Source organism: Grammomys surdaster, unplaced genomic scaffold, assembly GCF_004785775.1.
Source record: "Grammomys surdaster isolate TR1022 unplaced genomic scaffold, NIH_TR_1.0 1164, whole genome shotgun sequence".
Lineage (NCBI taxonomy): Eukaryota > Metazoa > Chordata > Mammalia > Rodentia > Muridae > Grammomys > Grammomys surdaster.
The window spans coordinates 6550760-6571990 of NW_021605583.1; the positions used below are offsets into that span (position 1 = coordinate 6550760).

The 21231-nt window shown below is 50.3% G+C and overlaps 1 protein-coding gene across 2 annotated transcripts in view; it reads right to left on the reverse strand.

Moving 5' to 3' along the window:
• The window catches only part of Usp2 (ubiquitin specific peptidase 2), a 28558-nt gene extending 11009 nt beyond the window's left edge, over positions 1 to 17549 (reverse strand). The window contains exons 1-2 of one of the 2 annotated variants that reach the window (XM_028783707.1): positions 17350 to 17549; positions 8414 to 9267 (exon numbers count right to left, since the gene is read on the reverse strand). In XM_028783707.1, the coding sequence (XP_028639540.1) occupies positions 8414 to 9226 (813 nt within the window). In that variant the 5' untranslated portion in view covers positions 9227 to 9267; positions 17350 to 17549. Of the gene's footprint in view, positions 1 to 8413; positions 9268 to 17307; positions 17329 to 17349 lie in introns of those variants that run through there. The other variant, XM_028783708.1, reaches the window with a different exon arrangement.
• Between the last annotated feature and the right edge of the window lie 3682 nt (positions 17550 to 21231).

A 21231-nucleotide genomic window follows, 5' to 3' on the forward strand; every position in this document is an offset into this window, starting at 1 on the left:
CTAGAAAAGATTTCCTAGAAAAGAATAGCCGCCTCCGGGGCTAAGCTTCGCTCCTCCTCTAGACCTGGCCGAGCCCTTTATCAAGGGAGGCGGTGCTCGTTTTATCGGGTACAATAGGTCAATGGCCCTTTTGGCTCCAGGAAAGAACCATTTCTGGGTCCTCCTAACCAATTACCCAAATCCATCTTGTCTAGATTCGCACATTCAACTTTTTATAAGAGGATGGGAGGAAGACGCTCGTCTTGAACGTTGGGGGTGGTCTTGTGAGTGGGTGGTCTCTGGCCCCCACGTGGGCAATGATTAAAGTCGGGGGGGGGTCTAGGGAGAGGGGTTTGTTTTTGATGCTCCGCCCCCTCACCTAACAGGGAAGCGCAGGAATCTGCGGAGAGAAAGTATCTTGTTTGGAGCTTGCAGGCTATTTTTAGACAGTATTTTTAGCGTTTAAAAATACTCGGAGAGGCAGCCGTGTGCACTGTTACTCATCTGTGGGCTGCTTCTGTTCCTCCTGGCATGCTCTCATCTCCACATGTACACGCGTACCGCACACACGACCACAGCCACATGGAGAGTGTGTCCGAGATGCATGTGTGGGTTGTACCCTAGACCGCCCACAAAAGAGGGATTTGGTGCAAATAGGTGGAAGAGTACGGGACCGTCTCTCACCATCCTGTCCTCAGCAATGGAGGCGGGAGGAGGAGGGAGCAGGAGCCACTGGGCAATGAGGGCTGTCATGGTTGGAGGCGTGATCTTCAGACTTTGACCCAACCTGGCCCCTGGACGCACTGCAACGGCCCTTTTCTCCAAGCTTCCGTCTTTGTAGCAACACCCTTTTCCCAGTGGCAGGTCCCACACTCGGCGCATCAAGACTTGCATTTGATCACCGCACTGCTGTGAGAGCGTCTTGCACGTGGTCCAGGAGGCTGTAAAGCTGTCTATCCATAGCCTCTTTCCATTATCATTCTCCTCGTGTCTCTCTGATCCCTGGCACCAACTACCTTGCTCCTGTTCTGTTCTTTTTTTTTTTTTTTTTTTTGGTTTTTCGAGACAGGGTTTCTCTGTGTAGCCCTGGCTGTCCTGGAACTCACTCTGTAGACCAGGCTGGCCTCGAACTCAGAGATCCGCCTCCCAAGTGCTGGGATTAAAGGCGTGCGCCACCACCGCCCGGCTTTTTTGTAACTTTTTTTTTTTTTTCCTGTTCTGTTCTTAAGAAACGGGACTAGAGCTGGACAGACATAACAGTAGGCAAACATACTTGCCTCCAAGACTGACTACCTGAGTTTGTTCCCCTGGACTCACATGGTTAAAGAAGAGACCCTATTCACACGAGTTGTCCTCTGACCTCTACACTTTACAAAGTAAACAAATACAATAATTTTATTTGAAGACGGGGTCTAACTATGTACCCCTGACTGGCCAGGAACTTGCTATGTAGCTCCATGGAGATCCTCCTGCCTTTTGCCCCCTGAATGCTGAGACATAAGAGACAGAAGTAGGCTGTTGGTGATAGTGGTGGCACATGGGCACACGCCTTTAATCCAGCGCTAAGGAGGCAGAGGCAGGTGGATCTCTGAATACAAGGGCAGCCTGGTCTCAAGAGTTTCAGGACAGCCAGAGCTACGCAGAGAAATTCTGTCTTGAAAAAACCAGCCAACCAGCAAACCAACTAACCAACTGAAAACAAAAACAAAAGAGGAAGAAAGAGAGAGAGAGAGAGAGAGAGAGAGAGAGAGAGAGAGAGAGAGAGAGAGAAAACAGACTTAGCTGAGCATGTTGCCCTGTGATCCTAGCATTCAGAAGTCAGAAGGCTGAGGCAGGAGGATTGCTAGTTTGAGGCTAGCCTGGACTGCACAGTAGGACCCTATCTTAACTCTTTCCTCCAAACAGTGTAGCTAGCAGCTGACGGCACTCATACTCCTATAAATAACCTCTTATCCCTGTTCCTGTAAGCAGCTCTAAGGAGACTCGGGGTCACCAAAAGGGGGTGGGGGGAGGAAGAAGGGAAGTAACAGAAATGAATGCCAGATAAAAGAGGGGTACCTGGGGGGAGGATGGTCAAAACACATTACATGCATGTATAAGGATGTCATAATGGATCCATTATTGTATATAATTACACAGGTTAGCAGAAAACATTTAAGAAAACACGTGAGGGCTGGTTAGACGACTTATCTGGTATAGGTGATTGCCACCAAGCCTAACAATCTGAGCTGGAACCCTCGGTTCCAATTGGTGAAAGGACAGAAATGAATTTGGCAAGTTACTGGGCTGAGACAAGAGTGTGGCCACACACAATGCGTCAATGAATGTAATGAAGAGATGCATGCTGGATGCAGTTCAGTTGGTAAAGTGTTTGTCCAGCATGCACAGAGCCCTCTAGATTCAGTCCCCAGCATTACATAAACTTACATATATGTAATCCTGTGAAATGGGAACCTCAAGGGCATCCTTAGCTACATAGCTATACAAGGCTAGCCCAGGTTAAGGCCGAACACACACACCATTAAGCCCTTAAAAAACCAAGCACTGGGCTATGAGCTTTATATATACTATACTATACTGGTTAATTTCCGTAAGCACACCAGGAAGCTTTAACTATTGCTTCTCATTTCTAGGTGAGGGATTTTATGTGCTAGAGGGATCAGCGTTCTGTCAGGATCTCAAAACTGATAAGTGACTGCAAGGCACTGAACCCAGACTTGTCTCATAGCCAAATTCACACTTTTAAAACAGGTACTAGGAAATTCTAGGGTGTTCTTCCTTTTTGTTTTTCTGTCTACTTGTAAATTCTATTCAAAACTCAAGTTTTGCCAGATGTGGTGGTGAACACTTATATTCCCAGCATTTGAGAGGCAGACGGAGTGCAGGAGGTCTGTAAATTTGAAGCCAGGCTGGGTTACATAAGAACCTGTCTTAAAAAACACAGACCAGTTCCCAGAGGAGATGGACGCTCCCGGCTTGATCTCTTGGACCATAAAAGCCAGACCAAATCAACCTCTGATTGGGTTTGGGGGGGACACAGTTAAGTGGAAGAGTTAGGCCTTGAACTTGAACCCCAGAGCTACAACAAACAAAACAGCAACTCTAAGCCTTCTATAAAGCCTTCCCTAATTAATTCCACCCAGTTCTAAACACCCATTACTTCATCCCCTCAATTTGCACGCTGTTAATTTATCCGAATACGTTTATCTTTGTTTTATAGCTGTAAAACTTGCAAATGGTCTCAGATGGTGTGTGCCTTGTCTTGGTTGCTCCAGCACCCTGGACCCTCCTCTAGGGCAGGGTTGGAGGTTCCTTTAATGAGGAACCAGTGAAGAGGGCCAGACCAAGCTCTGCTGGGAATCTTGGAAGTTGCAATTGTCCTCAAGGGGAAGGGGCGTGTCTCGTTTTACATGCCAAGCAAGTGTGCTGTGGGTGGGGGTGCTGTCCAAGAGATGCTCACCCACTGTAGCATGGCCTCTGTCCCCATGACTTAGACTTAATTACATGTGCACTTCCATCTTGGTGCTGCACCAGCATGCTCTCCCTTTCCTGGGATGCAGGAGGTTGCCGGGGAGGTGTGGGTGTTTCTGGTAGCGGGGAGGGACAGATGGGGAAAGCTGTTGCATGGGTGTATTTTGAGAAATCTAGGGTGAGGGAAACAGATTCACACAGCGTCCAGTCTTGTCCAGCAGGTCCGACAGCTGCTAAATGCAGCCAAGGAAGATCTATGGCTTATTTCTCAACTAGCCAAATTCCTGTGAGACCCTTTCTCTTCGGAGCCATTTCCTAAAGGGCTCCGTAAAAAAAGGAGATAGTCCTTTGGGGTCTGAATCTGGCTGCGGTTCCACGACTTAAGTCTGAAATATACAGAGCCATGTGGGCTAGGTTGAGTCTTTGCAGCCCGAAGCACTGTTTCTCTGAGCTATTTCCTGCCTCTGGTGTAGGACAGGTCATTTTCTTTACCTCAGTCGGGGTTCATTCTACAAGGACACGGACTGAAACTATCCTGCTGTTCTCAGAGTCCGGTGGGCAGCTTTGTCCAGGGTTTAGTGATTCTGCTTGGGTTCAGGAAGATGTCTCAAGGCCAACGGCCCAGAGCCTAGTAAATGTCTATCTGCTGGCAAGACTGAGGCCTGAAAAGGCAGGGGCTCTGAGTTTTTTGGGAAGGTTTTGTGGGCTTCCAGCCCATGGTGTACTTTGCTGAGGAAAGTCGATTTACCCTTCTTATCAGCGGTAGGAAACTATTTCCTTGTAGGAATTAGATTCCCCACAGGTCAAATGTTCTGTGCTCTTTCAAGCCCCAGGAAATCTGGCCTGAACCAGTCATATTCTAGAAGCCCACACACTTCCTTCTGTTTCTTATAGCTCTGTCTCGGGTGCTAGTTTTATGTATCCATTGAGGTAAGAGGGGACAAGGGACCACGTGTGCAGCTCTGAGCTCTGAACACGATGTTTGTTTCTGAGGCTGATGGTCAGTGGAGCGGGTCCCCCGGGGGCAGGGAACATTTTGCTAGGCTTGGATTAACTTGGGTTGTTTTGCCCCACCCCTCACCATATTAATTTAAAATGATATCCTGGAGTGTGTGTGGGGGTGTGTGTGTGTGGGTGGCTGAAGGAAAGACAGGATGGATGGAGGGTTCTGGACATCAATTGAGAAATGGAACTGGACAGTAATGACAAGGGCAGCTGCCAGGTCACTGCCCCATAGCGCGTCTTAATGTGACAAAGACATTAGCATCGCAGTGATTCTAATAACCATGGCCAAATCCTCTCTCTTCCTCCTTGGTAACTAGGGTTTGTTCTGGGGATTCTTAACTTTATCTTTCTTCTGAGTGCCTTTAGCACAGACTGGAGCCCTCAGGAAGTTTGGCCTCCTGGGAGTGGTTGAGCCTGGCTGGGGTGGGCCAGGTAAGGATGGGCCCCAGGGTCTCAGGTTGCCAATCGGGACAAATAAGACAGAAGAGGTGCAGTCCAGTGTGGCTGAGTCAACAAAGTGAGAAGGCAGGGGACAGGAGATGAAGGTCTGCTTTTTGTCCTGGAGCTCTTGGGCAGTTTCTGCCATCCTCCACTTGTTCAAGTCCAGAGTCCCACCCGAGAGGAAGATCACGTGACCCTGACTTATATAATCTCCCTGTCACCGAACAGCTGGAACCCAAGGCTTCAGAGAATGAGTCAGCAACCCCAGGGGCAGACAGGACCCAGAGACTCAGATTCCATCACTTCTAGAAACAGTTCCCTCCCCCAGCAGAGAGGAAGGGCGAATAAGATTGTGTGTGTGGCACTGAACAGCTTAGGCCAGACCTGGGACCTCAGTCCCTGCCTCTTGTGTGGAAGAGGCAGGTTCCTAGCCTGCTGACTATGCTTGGAAGGGCCCTGGGCCCAACCCGTGGCTCTTCTTGGGGAGAGGAGGTGAGGCCTGGGAGGGGCAAGTGTAAGGCCTGAGGCCAGCAGGCAGCATGCCAGGGCTGACCAGGGAGCAGGCTGGGGGGTGTGGGGGGGTGGATCATAGGAAGATTAGGAGGGATTGCAGGGTTAAAGCACAGGCCTGGCAGTGCTCAGTGGGAACAGCTTGTCCTTCCATAGGCCCCAGGAACAGGAGAGGCGGGGCTAGGGGGAGCTGACTGGGTTGGTGCTCTCTCTCTCTCTCTCTGGCTCCAGGCTCTCTGCAGGCCTGAGCCACCTGGGCTAGCTTGCAATCCTCAGTGGGAGAGAACAACTTCTCGGTGGCCCCTCATCATCCTGCATTGTCAGTGAAAGCAGGGCCTCAGGGGGAGACCCTCAGAGCCCCAGGGCTGAGATGCACCTTCACCCACTAGCATGTCAGTGGTGCCTCCATTACTCGTGCTTAGTGGAACCTGGGAAGCTCCAAGCTCAGGTCGGCCGTTACTGTTTTATTGGCAGGAGATGCCCTCCACCTTCATTGCTTGGTTTGAGCCTCGTGGCAACCCTGTGAGGAGGGCAGGGCAGGTGCCACTGTTCACTTTTATGGGGGAGGAAATCCATCTGAGCTGAGAGGTATCCAAAGTTAAAGGGTCAAACGGTGCCTCTCAGAGGTCACAGGCTGTCTCGGCCTCAGATGGCCTCTCCCTTCCCTACCCGTTGAAGACACAAACATCCAGGCCTGCCTCCTGTTGTAATCTTGTGAGCATGGGTTTCCTGAAGTGAGCTGAAGGCTTACACTTCTCTTGTTTCCTAAAGCTAGGAGCAAAGATGCCTGACCTTTACGGGGCACCTACTGTGTGTCAGGCTCTTTCCCAGTAATTTATGAAGTAGAAATTATGAGCGCTTTCATTTTACAGAAGAGCAAACAGACTTAGGAGTTAAGGAAACCGCTAGAGAAAGCCTGGTGTGTGGCGCCGAGTTCTCAGTGCACAGCGGTGGCGTGTGGTGTAGAGTACTAGAAAACAGCACTGTGAGAAGAAGCCATGCTGCTTTTTGAAAGAAGCCATCCTGGGAGAGCAGAGCTTACTGAGAACTTGTGATGGGCAGATTTCAAGGCTCCCCAAAAAGTTGCTCTCACTTCCTTAGGATACAATCAACCCTGGGAAGCGAGGATAAGGGGGCTGAGGTTAAGTGACCGTCTTCAGGCAGTGAGACCGTAGAGGTCTGTCCTGGTTGGTGGTATTGTACCGAGCAGAGCTCAGGATGAAATACTAGCTTGGCTTTAGGGTACTCTTGACCATCTAATGGCATTGTGCCTTGTGTGCCTTGCTTCTAGACGGGAGGGATGCAGGTTCCAGTGACTGAGTTTGCTCAGGGTATTTGTTACCTTTCTGAAAACAACTCTCTCACGGCCCTGGGCTGGGGTAGGGCCAGGTGTCCCCAGGAGAAATGAAAGGAAAGGGGGCAGAAGACTCCAGGAAGAGTCGTTAAGTAGCCAGCTGCAAGGAAGATGACAGATAAGAGCAGCTGTTGGGAGTCTGGAGTGTATGTAGCCTTTGGCCCAGAAGGCTTAGAAAACCTGAAAAGCCTGTAACAGGGTAGATTTTAAGGCACCGTCCTGAGAGCATTTGCTTCAGAGGGCCTTGGCGAACTGCTAAGCCCATAGGTGATTCTACTGCCAAAGGCCTGGGGAATCCCACAGAGAAGCCTGCATATACAAAAAGAGTTCCTTTCTTCTGAGCAAAGGAAGAGCCAGCAGAGGCTCCCTCCACCGAGAGGAGAGGAGCCTTTTCATTGCCTGTCACCTCTGTGAACAATGCTGGACATGTCCCGAATGGACCCTACAGCGTCCTGTGCCTGTAGCCAACCCTGACGGCTAAAGTCTGAATGTCCCGTGAGATGTAGTTTTTATCTCTTCCATGGTACTTCCCAGGTGGCCTAGCAAGGCCAAAACACTTTAAGTGATCCATTGTCACTGTCCCAAGTTGTCCCAAGGCACTTTGTCATGACACACTTTAGCCTATGACCCAGCTACGGTCCCTAGTCCTGAACAAGCTCTCTGAAGTACTATTTCTTGCTGTGACATAGTTCTCCTTTACAAAGGACATAAGCTCTATAAGGGGGGAGGGGGTATAAGGAAACGGAGAACACAGCATCCAATCCTCTTATCCACCCGCTTGCCTACCTAGGTATTCTTCTGCCCATCAGTCCACCACCCCACCCCCACCCCCACCCCAGTCTATTCATCCATCCATCCATCCATGCAATCAGCAGGTCAGCTGAGCTCCGAGTTGCCAGAGGCACACTCGAGGGAGGTAGAGATACGATCACTTTAAATCTCTGAGAGCTCGCCACCTATTGGACACACCGATAACTACAGGAGAGGAGGAAAGAAGTCACAGCCCCAGGGGAGGCGTGTTCAGGGATTAGATCTGAGGGAGACCATGCCAGCCCTTGGTTAATCTCCAACAGAGCCTCTCCCGTCATTCCAGCCCAGGCAAGCTGGAGCACTGTGGAATTAGATCATCCCTATCTCTAGACAAACGATTCTACACTATTTTCTCCAAAGAGACAACCCTACTATCCAGATACCCTGAATCTAACTAAGCCTGCCGGCATCAGAGGAAGAGTCCTGCTACTCCTAATTCCTCATGCCTGGTCAGGAAGAGAACCATCCAGAGCAGGGATGGGGTGGGAGGATGGCTCTCTTCATACAAGTAACATGCTGATCACTTCTACTGTGCCATCCAGCCCTGGATGGACCAGAGCCCACAGGGGAGGACCCCAACATTTTGGATGGGAGAACCCAGAGTGAGAAGAACAAAGCAGACAGGGGTGTCTGAACATTCTAGAGCATCTTTGGGCCATTCCCAAATGTGTAGGTCTTTGGAGCATGGGACAGCCCTTCCCAGTGGGTCTGAACCACCAATCGTGGAAGATGGCGTGTCCACCATCAGCCGTCAGTCAGGTTGGGAGTTCTGTTCCTAGCCTGGCTTTTTGTAACACTGGCTGTCTCCCCAGTCCCTCACTGGAGCCCCAGGAGTTAACTCACCATGGTGTCTCGCCCTGGAGAACTGGAGCGGCTGGGCCCAGAGGCCTGGCCCTTGCTCTTGTCCCACAAGGTGTAGCGGCCACTTGGTCGGTAGGTGGGACTGAGGACTTCAGGGACTCGGGAGGGAGGGGCTTGCGTGAGCACCTGTGGTGCACTGCTCTTGCGACCATAGTTGTCCAGATAGTCTGTTAGGTACTCAGAACGGCTGGCTGCTTGGTAGAGGCCCTGCAGGGCACAGAGCTCCTTACGTGTGCGGGCCAGCATGGGGCTGCGACCCAGGTTTCCGGGGTCTATCCTAAAGCTGTCTGAGGTCCGGTAGCCATCTGAAGTCCGGTAGCTATCTGAGGTCCGCAGGCTGGAGAAATCTCGGGCCAGGTCTGATTGGCTGTTCGATTTCTTCTGGCTCAGGGTCACGCCCTGGTCTCTGGCATTCATGGGCAGGTAGCCGAGGGAGTTGCTGGTCACTCCGTAAGAGAATCCACTGCCTCCGTTGAGTCCACTGCCCGAGGGCCTTTCATTGCCACGAGTCTGGCTCTCAGACCGCTTACTACCCCCAATGATGTCAGGTCTCAGCAGGGGGCGGCCCCTGTCACAGTCCAGGATGGAGGAGGGGCCATAGGTGCGGGGCCGCGGGAGGAAGCTGGTGGGGGAAACCGGCTTGAAACCAAGTTTTTCCTTCTCCAGGAAGGAGGCGGCCAGGTTGGCCCCATAGGAAGAAGGGGTGTAGGTGCCATAGCCCGATTTGGCATAAGGGGCATCTGTGTAGCGGGACGATTCTGTATAGCGCTTCAGGGTGGAGGAGAGCTGGGACATCCTTCAGGGTGGTACTCAGTGGGTACTGGGAGCCTCATGGGCTGAAAGACAAGGAAAGCAGTTGTCAAGGGCCTTGCAAAGCACCAGGCCCACTCTGTGCTTGTTCTTTATGTCAGGAGGGCCAGGACCTTAAGGCTCAACACTTGGGGCCTGTCTGTAATAGGCTGGCTAGCTTCTGAGAAACACACATGCAAACAGGTATGTACCATGTACCCACAAGAAAAACTAGCAAAAGACCCAGGCTCTCCAGTTCTCCAGCCTTCTATGCCAGAGACTCCAGCTGAATCTCATGTGGCTCTTCTTGTAAGTCTTGGCAGGAACTTTAGAGCTGGAAAGGGCTGGGGGAAGGGTGGGGGTGGGGTCCTACCACCCTCCGTGCATAGACTGGGGGACAATGAGTATTTTGAGTTCTAACTGCTTCCTTACCTTTGGCAAGCAGTACTACCTTCAGGTATAAAAGCCTCCCCCCTGGAAATGTCTGGAAGACCGTGAGGAAAAGGGGGGCCTCAGGAAAGGAAGTGATGGTGGGAGGTGGGAGGGAACGTCTAGCAGAGGGGCTGGGCCCTGATTTCCAGACCTCCCTGAGTACTCTTCCTCGGTCACACAGGGGACCACACTGGGGATGCTGGTAAGGTAAAACCTATTTATTCTCTTCTTGGATTTTGGCTTTGTCTTCTAAGTGGATCTTAGGAACCTATGGCCTCCTAGGAGGTTTCAGAAACAGTGCAGGTGCCAAACTGATCCCGGAGTTACTTGACTTGTGCAAGAGGCGTCCCCTAGAGTCAACATCCTGTACTGCAGACATTCCCAGACTTCAGGGTTTTGTAGATTGATCACTGAATGTAGAGGTTGGACAGCCCTAAAGGCCATGTATTTTTTAACCCATTGTACAGACACAAGCAGTGATGCTTGCTTGCCCAAATTCACATGCTAGGGAGAGTCAGGATTGGAACCCATGTCGTGGCCCAGCACCTTTTCCCACCAGCCTTGTTTTTACCATTCCTCATCAGAGTTAGGCAGTTCTGGAGCCTCCTAGAACCCCTCCACCATGTGGCAAGAGGGGAGAAGGTGCTCTGGAGAAAGGGACATGGAGGACCCCTTCTTCAGGGACCTTTAAGTGTGTGGGGGGGCGGGGCTCAGGGTGGTATAGGGGGAGGGAGAACTATCCAGTAGTCTCAAAAGTAGCATAAGATTTTTAAATCTCTCTCCTCCCTCTCCCTCCCCCCACCCTGCATGCATGCGCGCACATACACACGCACGCACGCACGCACGCCACATATATGAAACTCAGAGGACAACTGGTAGGAGTCAGCTCTCTGTCTTGCCACCATGCATGCATGGGGGTTGGCCGGTTGGTCATCAGGATTGGTGGCAAGTGTTTTTACTTGCCGATTCATCTCACTAGCCCCAGGGCTGGTTTTGACTTCCTCCATGACAGACTAGTTGAGCAGTTCCACTAGTTGTTGAACCTCTTTGAGCCCCGATTTCCTCCCATGTAAACGAGGGTAACAATCAGGATTCCTATCTCGTGGGGTTGTTATGAGGACTGAGGGATAATAACACGGGAAAGCGCTTAACAATGACCAGCTATTATCTTCTCTCCTAGTTAGCCCAGCCAGGCAGCCCAGTTCCTCCCTTTGTAACCTGTAATAATAGCAGGGCTGGCCATCCCCTGGCCTGGCCGGCTCGACCTCAGCCCAGGCGCCAGGCTTCCCCCTGCCACCCCCAGAGAGTTAAGTGGGTAGTGGGTAGACATCTAGCCATTTAGCAGACACTGGTTCAAGCAGCTCACAGCTTGCCTAGGCTGGCAGCCCAGCTCACTAGGGCAGGCAGGAGTTTGTGCCAAGCCCCAAATGCTGGGAGCTTAGCAGAAGGTCGTAGGAACTCAAGCCGCTGATAAAGGCAGAAGTGGAAGGGGAGGAGGCAGCCATGGAACGGAATTCCTTAACTGTGCCAGAGACCTCTGGTAGTTTTTAGTCCTGGCTGGTACCAGAAAGGCTGTCCATCTGACTGTCTTCCTTGCCTGGCTCAGGGGACCCCAACACCCTGTGTGGACACTTCTTTGTCCACTATGTTCCCTCCTCCCATAGAACTTCGGTCTGCTCTGGGAGATGATAACTAGGTGAGGGTCTGAAGTAAAGATAGGGGGAAATCACTGGGTGGTGGTGGTGGTGGTGGTGGTGGTGGTGGTGGAGGGGGCACAGAGGCCTAGGGGTGGGGGCAGGGGACCTGTCCTGTTCTGTTTCACTTTGGAGAATGTCATCAATAATGCAAAGTCAAAGAGACTCCAGGCCTTGGGAGTTGGGCTCTGGGACACTCGGCAGCCAATCAGATTGTCCCCATCCTCCGCGTATGAGCTCATGGCTCCTCCCCACAGCCCTCCCTCCCTTCTCCCAGACGGAGGCTCCTAGGGAATTGGTATTCTGTGGGCACTGCCTCAAGCCTGTGACCTCTCTTAGCCCCAAGGATGACGCACAAGTGCCCAGGCCAGACAAGATACAGCCACAGGGACAGACAGCACTGGCATTTAAAGGCCTGAACCTGGAGCCCCATCTTCTAGCTCATAGATCCCTGGGGAGAGTTCCCCAGTCCCTGCTCTCTGGTCTCCTCCAACCTGGCAGGCATCCACCAAGTCTCTCCTGTCCCAATAGTTTCACCAGTTGCTCTATCACAGCCCCTGGAAACTGGCAGCTCTGATGCCTACCTCACAGTTCCCAGGGTAGGAGAGGGTTTCTTTTTGGAGCTGAAACCTTGCACACATCTCTCCCCCTTTACTAAGCCCTACTTTTTGTTGGTGAAAAGTTCCAGCACCTTGTAGGCAAGGAGGCAGTTTACGTTAGTATCTCTTGGCATTACCTGGTCCTGCTGTCCCTGGAGGCTACTCAATGCACCATGGGCGGGAGCTTCGGTTAGGGAATCTGCCTGTGGCCTTGCTGCGCAAGACAGGGACAGGAAGGGCAGCACTCACATGGCTTTGAGTCTCTCTGTTGCCACAGGAACGGCTGGGACTGAATGGTTCTTTCATGGGGCAGTGGGAGGCCAGCCTATTGGCTGGGATCCCCCACACTCCTCCCTGTCCAGTGTGGGGCCCCTGCTGCCTGGTTCCTCTCATTGTTTTTCCCGACCTGGCAAGTTTAGGCATGTGGCTGCTGGCTGCACCTCCCCGGGTGCCTGCCACCTTGGACAACGGGCGGCAGTTCCTACTTATGCCATTTTCACAGAGATGTGGATGTCTCCCTTCTCACTGAGAGCCTCCATCCTTTTGCAAAGTTTCCCTCAGAAACTGGCATGGTGGCACAGATGCACTTGGCTTCCTGTGGGGACACTGGAGCCATGCAGCTGTGGCTCCCAGCCAACTGGTCTCACACACCTACAGACAAGGCATAGAACTCAACGAGGACCTTGAATGCAGCTTTTGACTTTGTCTGCTGGACAGCCTCATCCTGCATGCCTTTCTGGCCTTCCTGGCTGCTGTGTCCTCAAATGTAGAGCCCTGAAAATCTCAGGGCAGATGCAAGTGTGAACTTTTTTAGACACATATATTCTCAGTCTTACAAACATAACTGTGAAGGTTATATTGTTTGCATTAAATGAAAATGAAAAGGTATCCGTATTTCTAAATGTACAAGAAATTTAAATAGTTTTTTTTTTGTTGTTTTTGTTTGTTTTTGGTTTTTTTTTTTTTTGGACAAGTCTTACTTTATAGCTCAGGCTGACCTCAAAGTTTCTGTCTTGTCTCATGTCCCAAGTAGCCTAATAGTAAAACTTCCAAGTAAAGTTTTATTGTTTATATTTCAGATCTTAACAGGTCTTTTTTTTTTTTTTTTGGTTTGGTTTTTCGAGACAGGATTTCTCTGTGTAGCCCTGGCTGTCCTGGAACTCACTCTGTAGACCAGGCTAGCCTCGAACTCTCAAACTCAGAAATCCGCCTGCCTCTGCCTCCCAAGTGCTGGGATTAAAGGTGTGTGCCACCACCACCCGGCTCTTAACAGGTCTTAACATTTAAAACTGCACCGACTTGGGCTATAGGCACTAACTCAGTCCTCCCGGTGGCAGCTTTAAGCAGTCATGCTATCAGTATGTCTACCTGCAGCTAAGAAACAGTTCTTTCTGCGAGTAAATGTGGATCCTCTCCCATGCTCAGGCTGCTGTAGTGCCGGTGCTGGATGGGACTGAACTCTGTCCACTGCGGCTACTCTGAAGCCATCCCCTGTCCCCAAAGCAGGACCACGGGCCCGTGGAGTGAAGGGAGGACCCCTTCAGGATGCAAATGTCCATTTATCCAGCTAGGAGAAAAGACTGCTTGCAGGAGCAGCCCCTGGATTTTCCACTGTAAGTGAATGAAAGCGAAGCCCGGTGTAACCTGAGCTGCAGCACAGTGCCGATCAACTGGGAGATGGTGAGGAAGGCCTCCATTTCATCTGTTCTGCCAAGCTCTGTGTGTCCACTGGTACTGGCATCTACCCCAGCACGGGCTCCTGGGCCCCAACCAAGCGGTGGACATATCCCTGAGCTGCCTCCTCCCGGCTGCTGTTCAGCCCACTCCCCAAGGTACTCACACTAGGTGAGTCAGGGGAACCAATGCACCCTGTTCCCTTGAGGCTGCCAACCACCTAGCATCATCAAGTCACTGTCATCAGTCACTGTCATTTCCTGTAGCTCACGTGAAGGGCTCCCTAACCTGCCCAGCTAGAGGAGGGACGTAAGCCTCAAGAATCCCAGGCACTCCTGGCCCTGGAGGCAGAGGACCGGTGATACACCACATCTTAGCAGATTCCACGCTCCTTTCTGTCTGGGTGTGCTGCTCATCTTTCTGAGGCAAAGGCCCAGCCACCTCTGTGGCTTTGTCACTGCCCCCACACTTACCTCCTCTCCCCCACAAGACACTTCATGGACACACCCAAAACAGTGCTTAAGTCCCTTTCCTCCTACCCAGAAGTTCAGGGCAGGGCAGCGGGGAGTCCCAGTCGGTCTCACTCGGTGCTTGGGAATGTCCACAATGGTGACCTCAGAGCTTCCCAAAGCTGCTTGCTAACTGTATCAGAATGTGCTGACCCGAGGAGTAAGAGAGGTGAGAGGGGACACCCTGTCACACCTATGACCCTGCCTCCTGGCTGCTTGGATCCCTTGCTACACTCTCTGGTCACAAGTGTCCACCCTGGCAGATGTGGAGAAAATGGCAGGAGGTATTCATTTATGTGTTATACCATTGGCTCCTCTCAGGCCTCTTGAGTCCTGAACCTGACTCTCTGACCTGGTGCTAGCACCCCTCTCTACCAGAGGCTGGTTAACAGCAACCCACTCACTTATATCACAGAGTCCTCTTACCTTTGGGGGGGGGTGTCCTATAAAAAATTTGTTCAGGTTTCCATTTCTCTTGAGTTTAGGAGGTACCCAAAACTTGGGAGGGGACGGGAGATGAGGAGGAGGAAAGGTGAAAAGATCACAGATGAAAGAGATTACGACAAGCATCCTGGCTTGTGAAGAAGTGAGTGGTCCAGGAGGGCTCACTACAGGGTGTGTTTTCAATTTGGGGTTGGGAAAGATGGATATCTCTACAAGTCCAAGAAAAGGCAAAGAAACAGGCTTCCTAGAAGCAGAAGGTATCTCGCAATTTTCTTTTCCACCCCCTATGTCCAAGTACCCCTCCTAGTGCCCCCTGCTCTGGAGAGTCCTCACTCTCCACCTTTAAGGCTTCAGTTGTCTTCTGTCCCCATATCTTGAGGAGGGTTAGGTTACAACACTCACCAGGTTCAGTGGGTGGCTTCTCAAATGCTCCCCCAAACTCACTGAGGGCTTACTTAGCTGTCCTTGAAGCTCAGACACCAAAGGGAGAGCTACTGACCTGTGTCCGGGAGTCCGGGGGCACTGGATGGGACCTGGGGGCTTCTTTCCCCACAGGGAAAAGACTGTCGAATAGAGTCCAGGAGCTGGAGTCTGACTGGGGCCGGGTAATCCGGAGCTCAGGTTACGCTAGCTAGATATATATAGTATCTTATCTGACCTCACTCGGAGATGGCAACTCGCTTGCATTCCAAGCCCCAGGAGAATTAAAGGGGCAGTGACGAGCCCACCTTCTACTCGATGCCCAGTGACTGGGTGAAAGCTGAGAGTGAGCTAGAATCCTGGGAGGGGATATTTGGAAGTAACAAGAAGGATCGAGGGGAACAGAGCAGAGGGCTGGGGATGAATTTGAGTCTCAGACATGAAGAAGGTGGATTCTCTAGTGCTGTCAGTCACAGGTTGAACAAACAGGAAGAGGCAAAACTGCTAACCCAGCTGCTGGAATTTTAAGATAGGGAAGACCTAGCTATTCCCTATGGACATGGACAGAGAGGGGTGGTGGACCAGCACTTGGGTTTCAGTCCACTACTGTTTTTTACGGTGGACTTCTAGGTCTAGGCCTCAACTCTTACTCTTCCCCTTATTGGATCTAAGGTAGCTTGTGAGGATACGTAAGTCTCTGAATCTTAGCTATGTAGTTTGTAAACCATGAATAACAGACCTAGCATGGCGGCACATGCCTTTTATCCCCAGCACTTAGGAGGTAGAAGCAAGCAGATCTCTTGAGTTCAAGGACAGCCTGGTCTACAAAGCAGATAGCCAGGATACACAAAAAAAACTCTGTCTCAAAAAACACAAACCAACACAAATAAACAAACAAGAACCATGAACACTAACAGGCATGATTGTGTCTCACAACGAAGAGGATAAAATATTAGTTTTAAGCTTCCTCGAACATAACAAGAGTTCAATAAACGACAAACTTAGTGGCCATGTTCATGCTACTCACTACTAATGTCTGTTGTAGCAGACAACCCTTCCAAGAAGAAAAAGGCCTTGGGCCCTACCCCTCGTCAGGGGATTGCAATGCCAGACACTAGCCCTGCGGTTTTCTGAACCACAGCCCCCAAATGGAAATATCAGACAGATCTTGCCACTTTCCCAAGGCGACTGGCCAAACCTACTAGAGATCCTTTGCCTTTTGCTCAGAAAAAAAAAAAATCAAGTATGGCTTCCCCAGGTTGCCAGGAGAATGCTTGGCTCCAGAGGGGCAGTTCCAGTCTACCTGTTGGAGGGCTCAGGGTTCCAGGGTATCAAAGGCAGGCTGGGCAGGGTCATGGGAGGAGGGCCTTGGTGCACCTGTCTGCTCCCAAGATGATTCTTCTGTTTCTTGATGGCTCTCCCTGGAGACTGGAAGGCCCCCGGGCTGGAGCCTCCACCCTGTCTCAGCACAAGGTACTGACTCAGACTGGGTCCTGGTGATGCACTTTAGAGGACGCCCTCATTCCAATCCTCATTCCAGACCGGCACGCATATACAGCATCAAAGAGTAGGGGACACCCCCACCCCAGCCCATCCACCAGTTCTCCATGTCTCTTGTTTTGTGGTTTGATGTGTGTGTGTGCGTGTGCGTGTGTGTGTGTGTGTGTGCTTATATGGCTGTGTTTGGGGAGATAAGCAGCCCCTACTAGGATCTTGAACTCAACTTCATTCTCAAAAGCTCTGGGGTTAGGAGCTAGGAGTACTCTTCTCTCAGAAAAGCTAGAAGCAGTTGACCAGGACTCCCCTTGGCAAGTTGCATGTCAGAGAACATTGCATGGCTGCTTTTGTTTTGGGATTGGTGAGAATTTCAAAGTTACCTCTTTCTGATTTGCGATTGGTGGAAAAATTTTCCCTTCCGCTTAACTGCTCGCTTCCCCCTAAGCCCCTTCCCCCCAGCTTTGGAAAACTGATCAAGAGACAGCCCCAGAATGTTTAACAACTGGGAGGGTGGTAGCTGCACACACGCGTGGGGAGAGGGGGTGTCAGGGTCCAGGCGTCATTCTCAGGCCACACAACACACAGGGCGGGGAGACCTGTACCCGCGGTTACAATGTTTCCTCAGAACACATTGATCAGCACACAGATGGCTCTTCCTGGCACCCCGAGCTGTCAGCTGGCAGCCCCTCTCACACACTGGCACCCACAGCTGGAGTTTCCCCCCTCCGCACAGCGGGCCCTCGCCCTACATTTCTCAAGTCCAGACTGCCCAGGCTGTCTGGACACCCTACTTTCCGAGTCTCAAAGCTGGTACTGACCCTGGCTTTTCCTTTCCCCGACCTGCGACAGGTGGCACGTACCTGCCTCTTCTCGGAGGATGGACGAGTCGAACCGGGCACAAGCATGGAGCTGCGGATGAGTCCTGGCTGGTACTGGCGCGGCGCAGCGAGCAGTGGCTGACGCAGAGGGCTCCCTGGCCTCGCTCGGTGCCTGCCCGCCTCTCCCCCACCTCCGCCGGGGGCCCAGAAAGGACCTCCCCGGGAAATCGGCGCCACCCAGCGGGCAGCAGCCTCATTGCGCCCGGGCCGGCCAAGCCACACCCCGCGTTTGCGTCACTGATATACGTCACGACTATTGGCTTGTTCCTATTGTTGCGTCAGTAGAGCCCCGCCTGGCGTGGGTCTCCTAGGTAACCGGGTATATACAGAGAACCACGTGGAGAAAAAGCACGCCTGTTTGGAGCCGGTGGTGCAAGGAAAGAAGTGGACTGGAATCTGATAGGTCCCGGCGCTGGAAAGACTGAGACAGAGGAAAAGGCACATACCAGCTTTCAGATGTTAGGGAAGGTTTTCCTATCGGGCTGGGAATGTTCTATTCCATAGACTCTTTTTCTGACTACTTTTAAATTTTATTTATTTATATTTAAACATGCATTTATTTAAACGAACAACCAAGTATATCTAATAGCAATATTTATAGAGCCCCATCAGTCAATCAGGTAAAGAAAGTTATGTTCATTCAACATGATACTATCAACTTACATTACTATTCAAATGACCCATTCTACGGGCTACTTATTAAGTACGTTACTAGACGCGGTGGTAAGTACTTTGCAGGTATTAGTTTTCTCATGTAATCTTTTTAATGGTCCCGTAAAAGAACCACTATTATAGTCATCATTGCACAGTGTAGCTGAAGTCTAGGGAGACCGTGTTCAGGTGGTAAATGTCAAGTATCTCTTACATTTCTTCCAGTGCAGTTCATTTAGGTGACTGCTGGGCAACTCTTTATCCCAAGGAAGGACAGAATTTTATCTACGTTATCAGGCTTAGAATAAAAAAAAAAAAAGAGAGGCAATTGGTATTTTCATTTTAAGCCAAATGACTTTATTTTTAAAATTAATTATTGCATGTATTGGTGCTTTGCTTGCGTGTGTGTCTGTGTGAAGATGTTAGATCCTCCAGAGGTGGAGATACAGACTGTTGGAAGCTGCCATTTAGATGTTGGGAATTGAACCCTGATTCTTTAGGAAGAGCTGACAGTGCTCTTAACTGCTCAACCATCTCTCCAGAGCCTGCAAACTTGACTTCTAAGAGCTATTTATTGTTTAGTTAGCTAACACCCCTAACAGAAATCAGAGTCATTCTTATTTTTTTTAAAAAATAATTTATTTTTATTTTATGTGCATTGGTGTTTGGCCTGCATGTATGTTGTGTGAAGGTGTAAGACATTGGTGTTACAGACAGTTATGAGCCACCATGTGGTTGTTGGGAATTGAACCCAGGTCCTCTAGAAGAACAGTCAGTGGTCTTAACCATTGAGCCATCCATCTCTTTAGCCCCTCTTCTTTTCCCCCCTAGACAAGGTTTTTCTATGTAGTCCTGGAACTCACTCTGTAGACCAGGCTATCCTTGAACTCACAGAGATGCTCCTGCCTCTGCACCAACTTATGTGGTCTGAGCTCCAAATCCGCATGTGCACACAAACACATAAACAAAAATCAAAAAATCAAAATGAAACAAAAACAAAATGTCGACCCTGTTAGGTTTCCTCTTTTTTAAAAAAGACCAAGGCAAATCTTGATATATTTTCCCCCTCTTGCTTATTTTTTAAATTTTTATTTAAAAAAAATTTTAAAAAGGTTTATTTTTATGTATAGGAGTACTCTACCTGCATATACACCTACATGTCAAAAGAGGGTATCTGATCCCATTACAGATGGTTGTGAGCCACCATGTGGTTGCTGGGAACTGAACTCAGGACCTCTGGAAGTGCAGTCAGTGGTCTTAACCACTGAGCCATCTCTCCAGTCCTCCCCACCACTTGGTTCTTTTAAAAATTCTATTTCTAAATTTATTTATTATATCTGAGTACACTGTAGCTGTCTTCAGACACACCAGAAGAGGGCATCAGATTTCACTACAGATGGTTGTGAGCCACCATGTGGTTGCTGGGAATTGAACTCAGGACCTCTGAAAGAGCAGTCAGTGCTCTTAACCACTGAGCCATCTCTCTAGCCCCTCCCCCCTTGGTTCTTATACCCCACCCTTCTTTCTTACTGATGAGGAAAGTTGCCCAACAAAATAGGCTGGTGCCAAGATAAGATGAAGTCCCAAGACTTCAATTTTGCCTGAATCATTAATTCTTCTAGGCTCTTCGCTCCTTCCCTGCATTTTCTCCACCGATATCACAATGTGGCCTCACGCTCAAGTTTCTTCTCATATTTCTCAAAGAATTCAGGCACAACCAGAAGGCAACACTTACATTTTTACCAACCCTCACTCCACCTCTACATTGAACCTAGTAGGCATGGAGTATACCAGACTCTGTTCTAATAATATTCTACATATCGGAGACACAGCAGGCACTGTCTCTCTTTAAGGGGCTCACATACAGGGTGTGGGGTGGTGCCAGGTCAACAGAAGCCAGTTAAACAGCTGGGGGTAGTGAGGAGTGTGTAGGTTGTGGTCTGAGATAGCCCAGTGAGGAAGTAACACCGGTGATCTCCAGGTTGTAAGAAGTGACCTGGGTGCAAATCTAGAGAAAGAATGTTCCAGGCAGAAGGGACAGACAGACAGTAAGCGCAAAGGTCCTGAGGTAGAAACCCAGTGTTAATTTTGAGGAAAACTAGGTGGCTGTGGCTGGAGTAGTGTATTGATACAGCTTACCACGCTGTATCAATTAATTGTAACTGCCATGGTTTCCTGAACTGTCTACCTGACTTGTCCTACACGCTCTCTCTGTCTGGTGGCTAATTTTCTCAACTTGACACAAGCGAGAGTCATCTGAAAGGAAGGGACCTCAATTGGGAAAATGCCTCCCTAAACTCCAGCGTTAGGACATTTTCTTAACTAGTGATTGATGTTGGCAGGGCCCAGTGCATTGTGGGTGTGGCCACTCCTGCACTGGGTTCTAGGGTTCTATAAGAAAGCAGGCTGGGCAATCCATGATGAGAGCCAGTAAGTAGCATGGCTCTGTGGCCTCTGTATCAGCTTTTGTTGCCTCCAGCCTCCTGCCCTGCTTGAGTTCCTGTCTGACTTCCTTCTGTGGAAGTGTAAGCCAAATAACCCTCTTGCTTCCCAGGTTACTTTTGGGTCACAGCAATATTAATTTTAACTAGGACACCCAGAAAACCATAACAAAGATAAGGCTAAACTATTTGAGTCATGTATGGGGCTTTATAGTCAGACCCTGCCTCCAGCCAGGAATGCACCTCCTTATGGTTTACCCTTAGGTAAATTAAGGATATTCTAGCCTGTGTCCTAGCCTAGTAATACACTCTTCTTTTGGCTCAAATCGTGAAGATCCGTCTGATCTTGCTGCTACCCAGGACCACCTTCTGTTGGTCAATTCTCCATATGCTGAGACGGGAGACCTGGATCTGATTTCTGAATGTAGAATGCATCCAAAGAGAGCCGGAGCAGAAGGTTAGCTTGGCCAAGTCACCTGAGGAGAAATCACTGGGAGCACTCACTGGGAGCAATCACTGAGGAGCACTCACTGGGGTTACGGAAGCCAGAGACTTGATGAGGGCTAGCTGTAACCTGGGCGTGCTTTGACACCAGCATGGACAGGGGTTTGTGATAGGTTAGGTAGTAAGACGGAAAGGCAAGAGTTAAGGAGAGGGAAGCTGCGGGGGTGGGGTGGGGACTGAGCAGCTAGATTAGCCTTGTTGTAGGATAGTTGATTATGATCCAAAGGAAACGTAATTATTAGTAAAACATGAAAGCCTAGTTAGATAC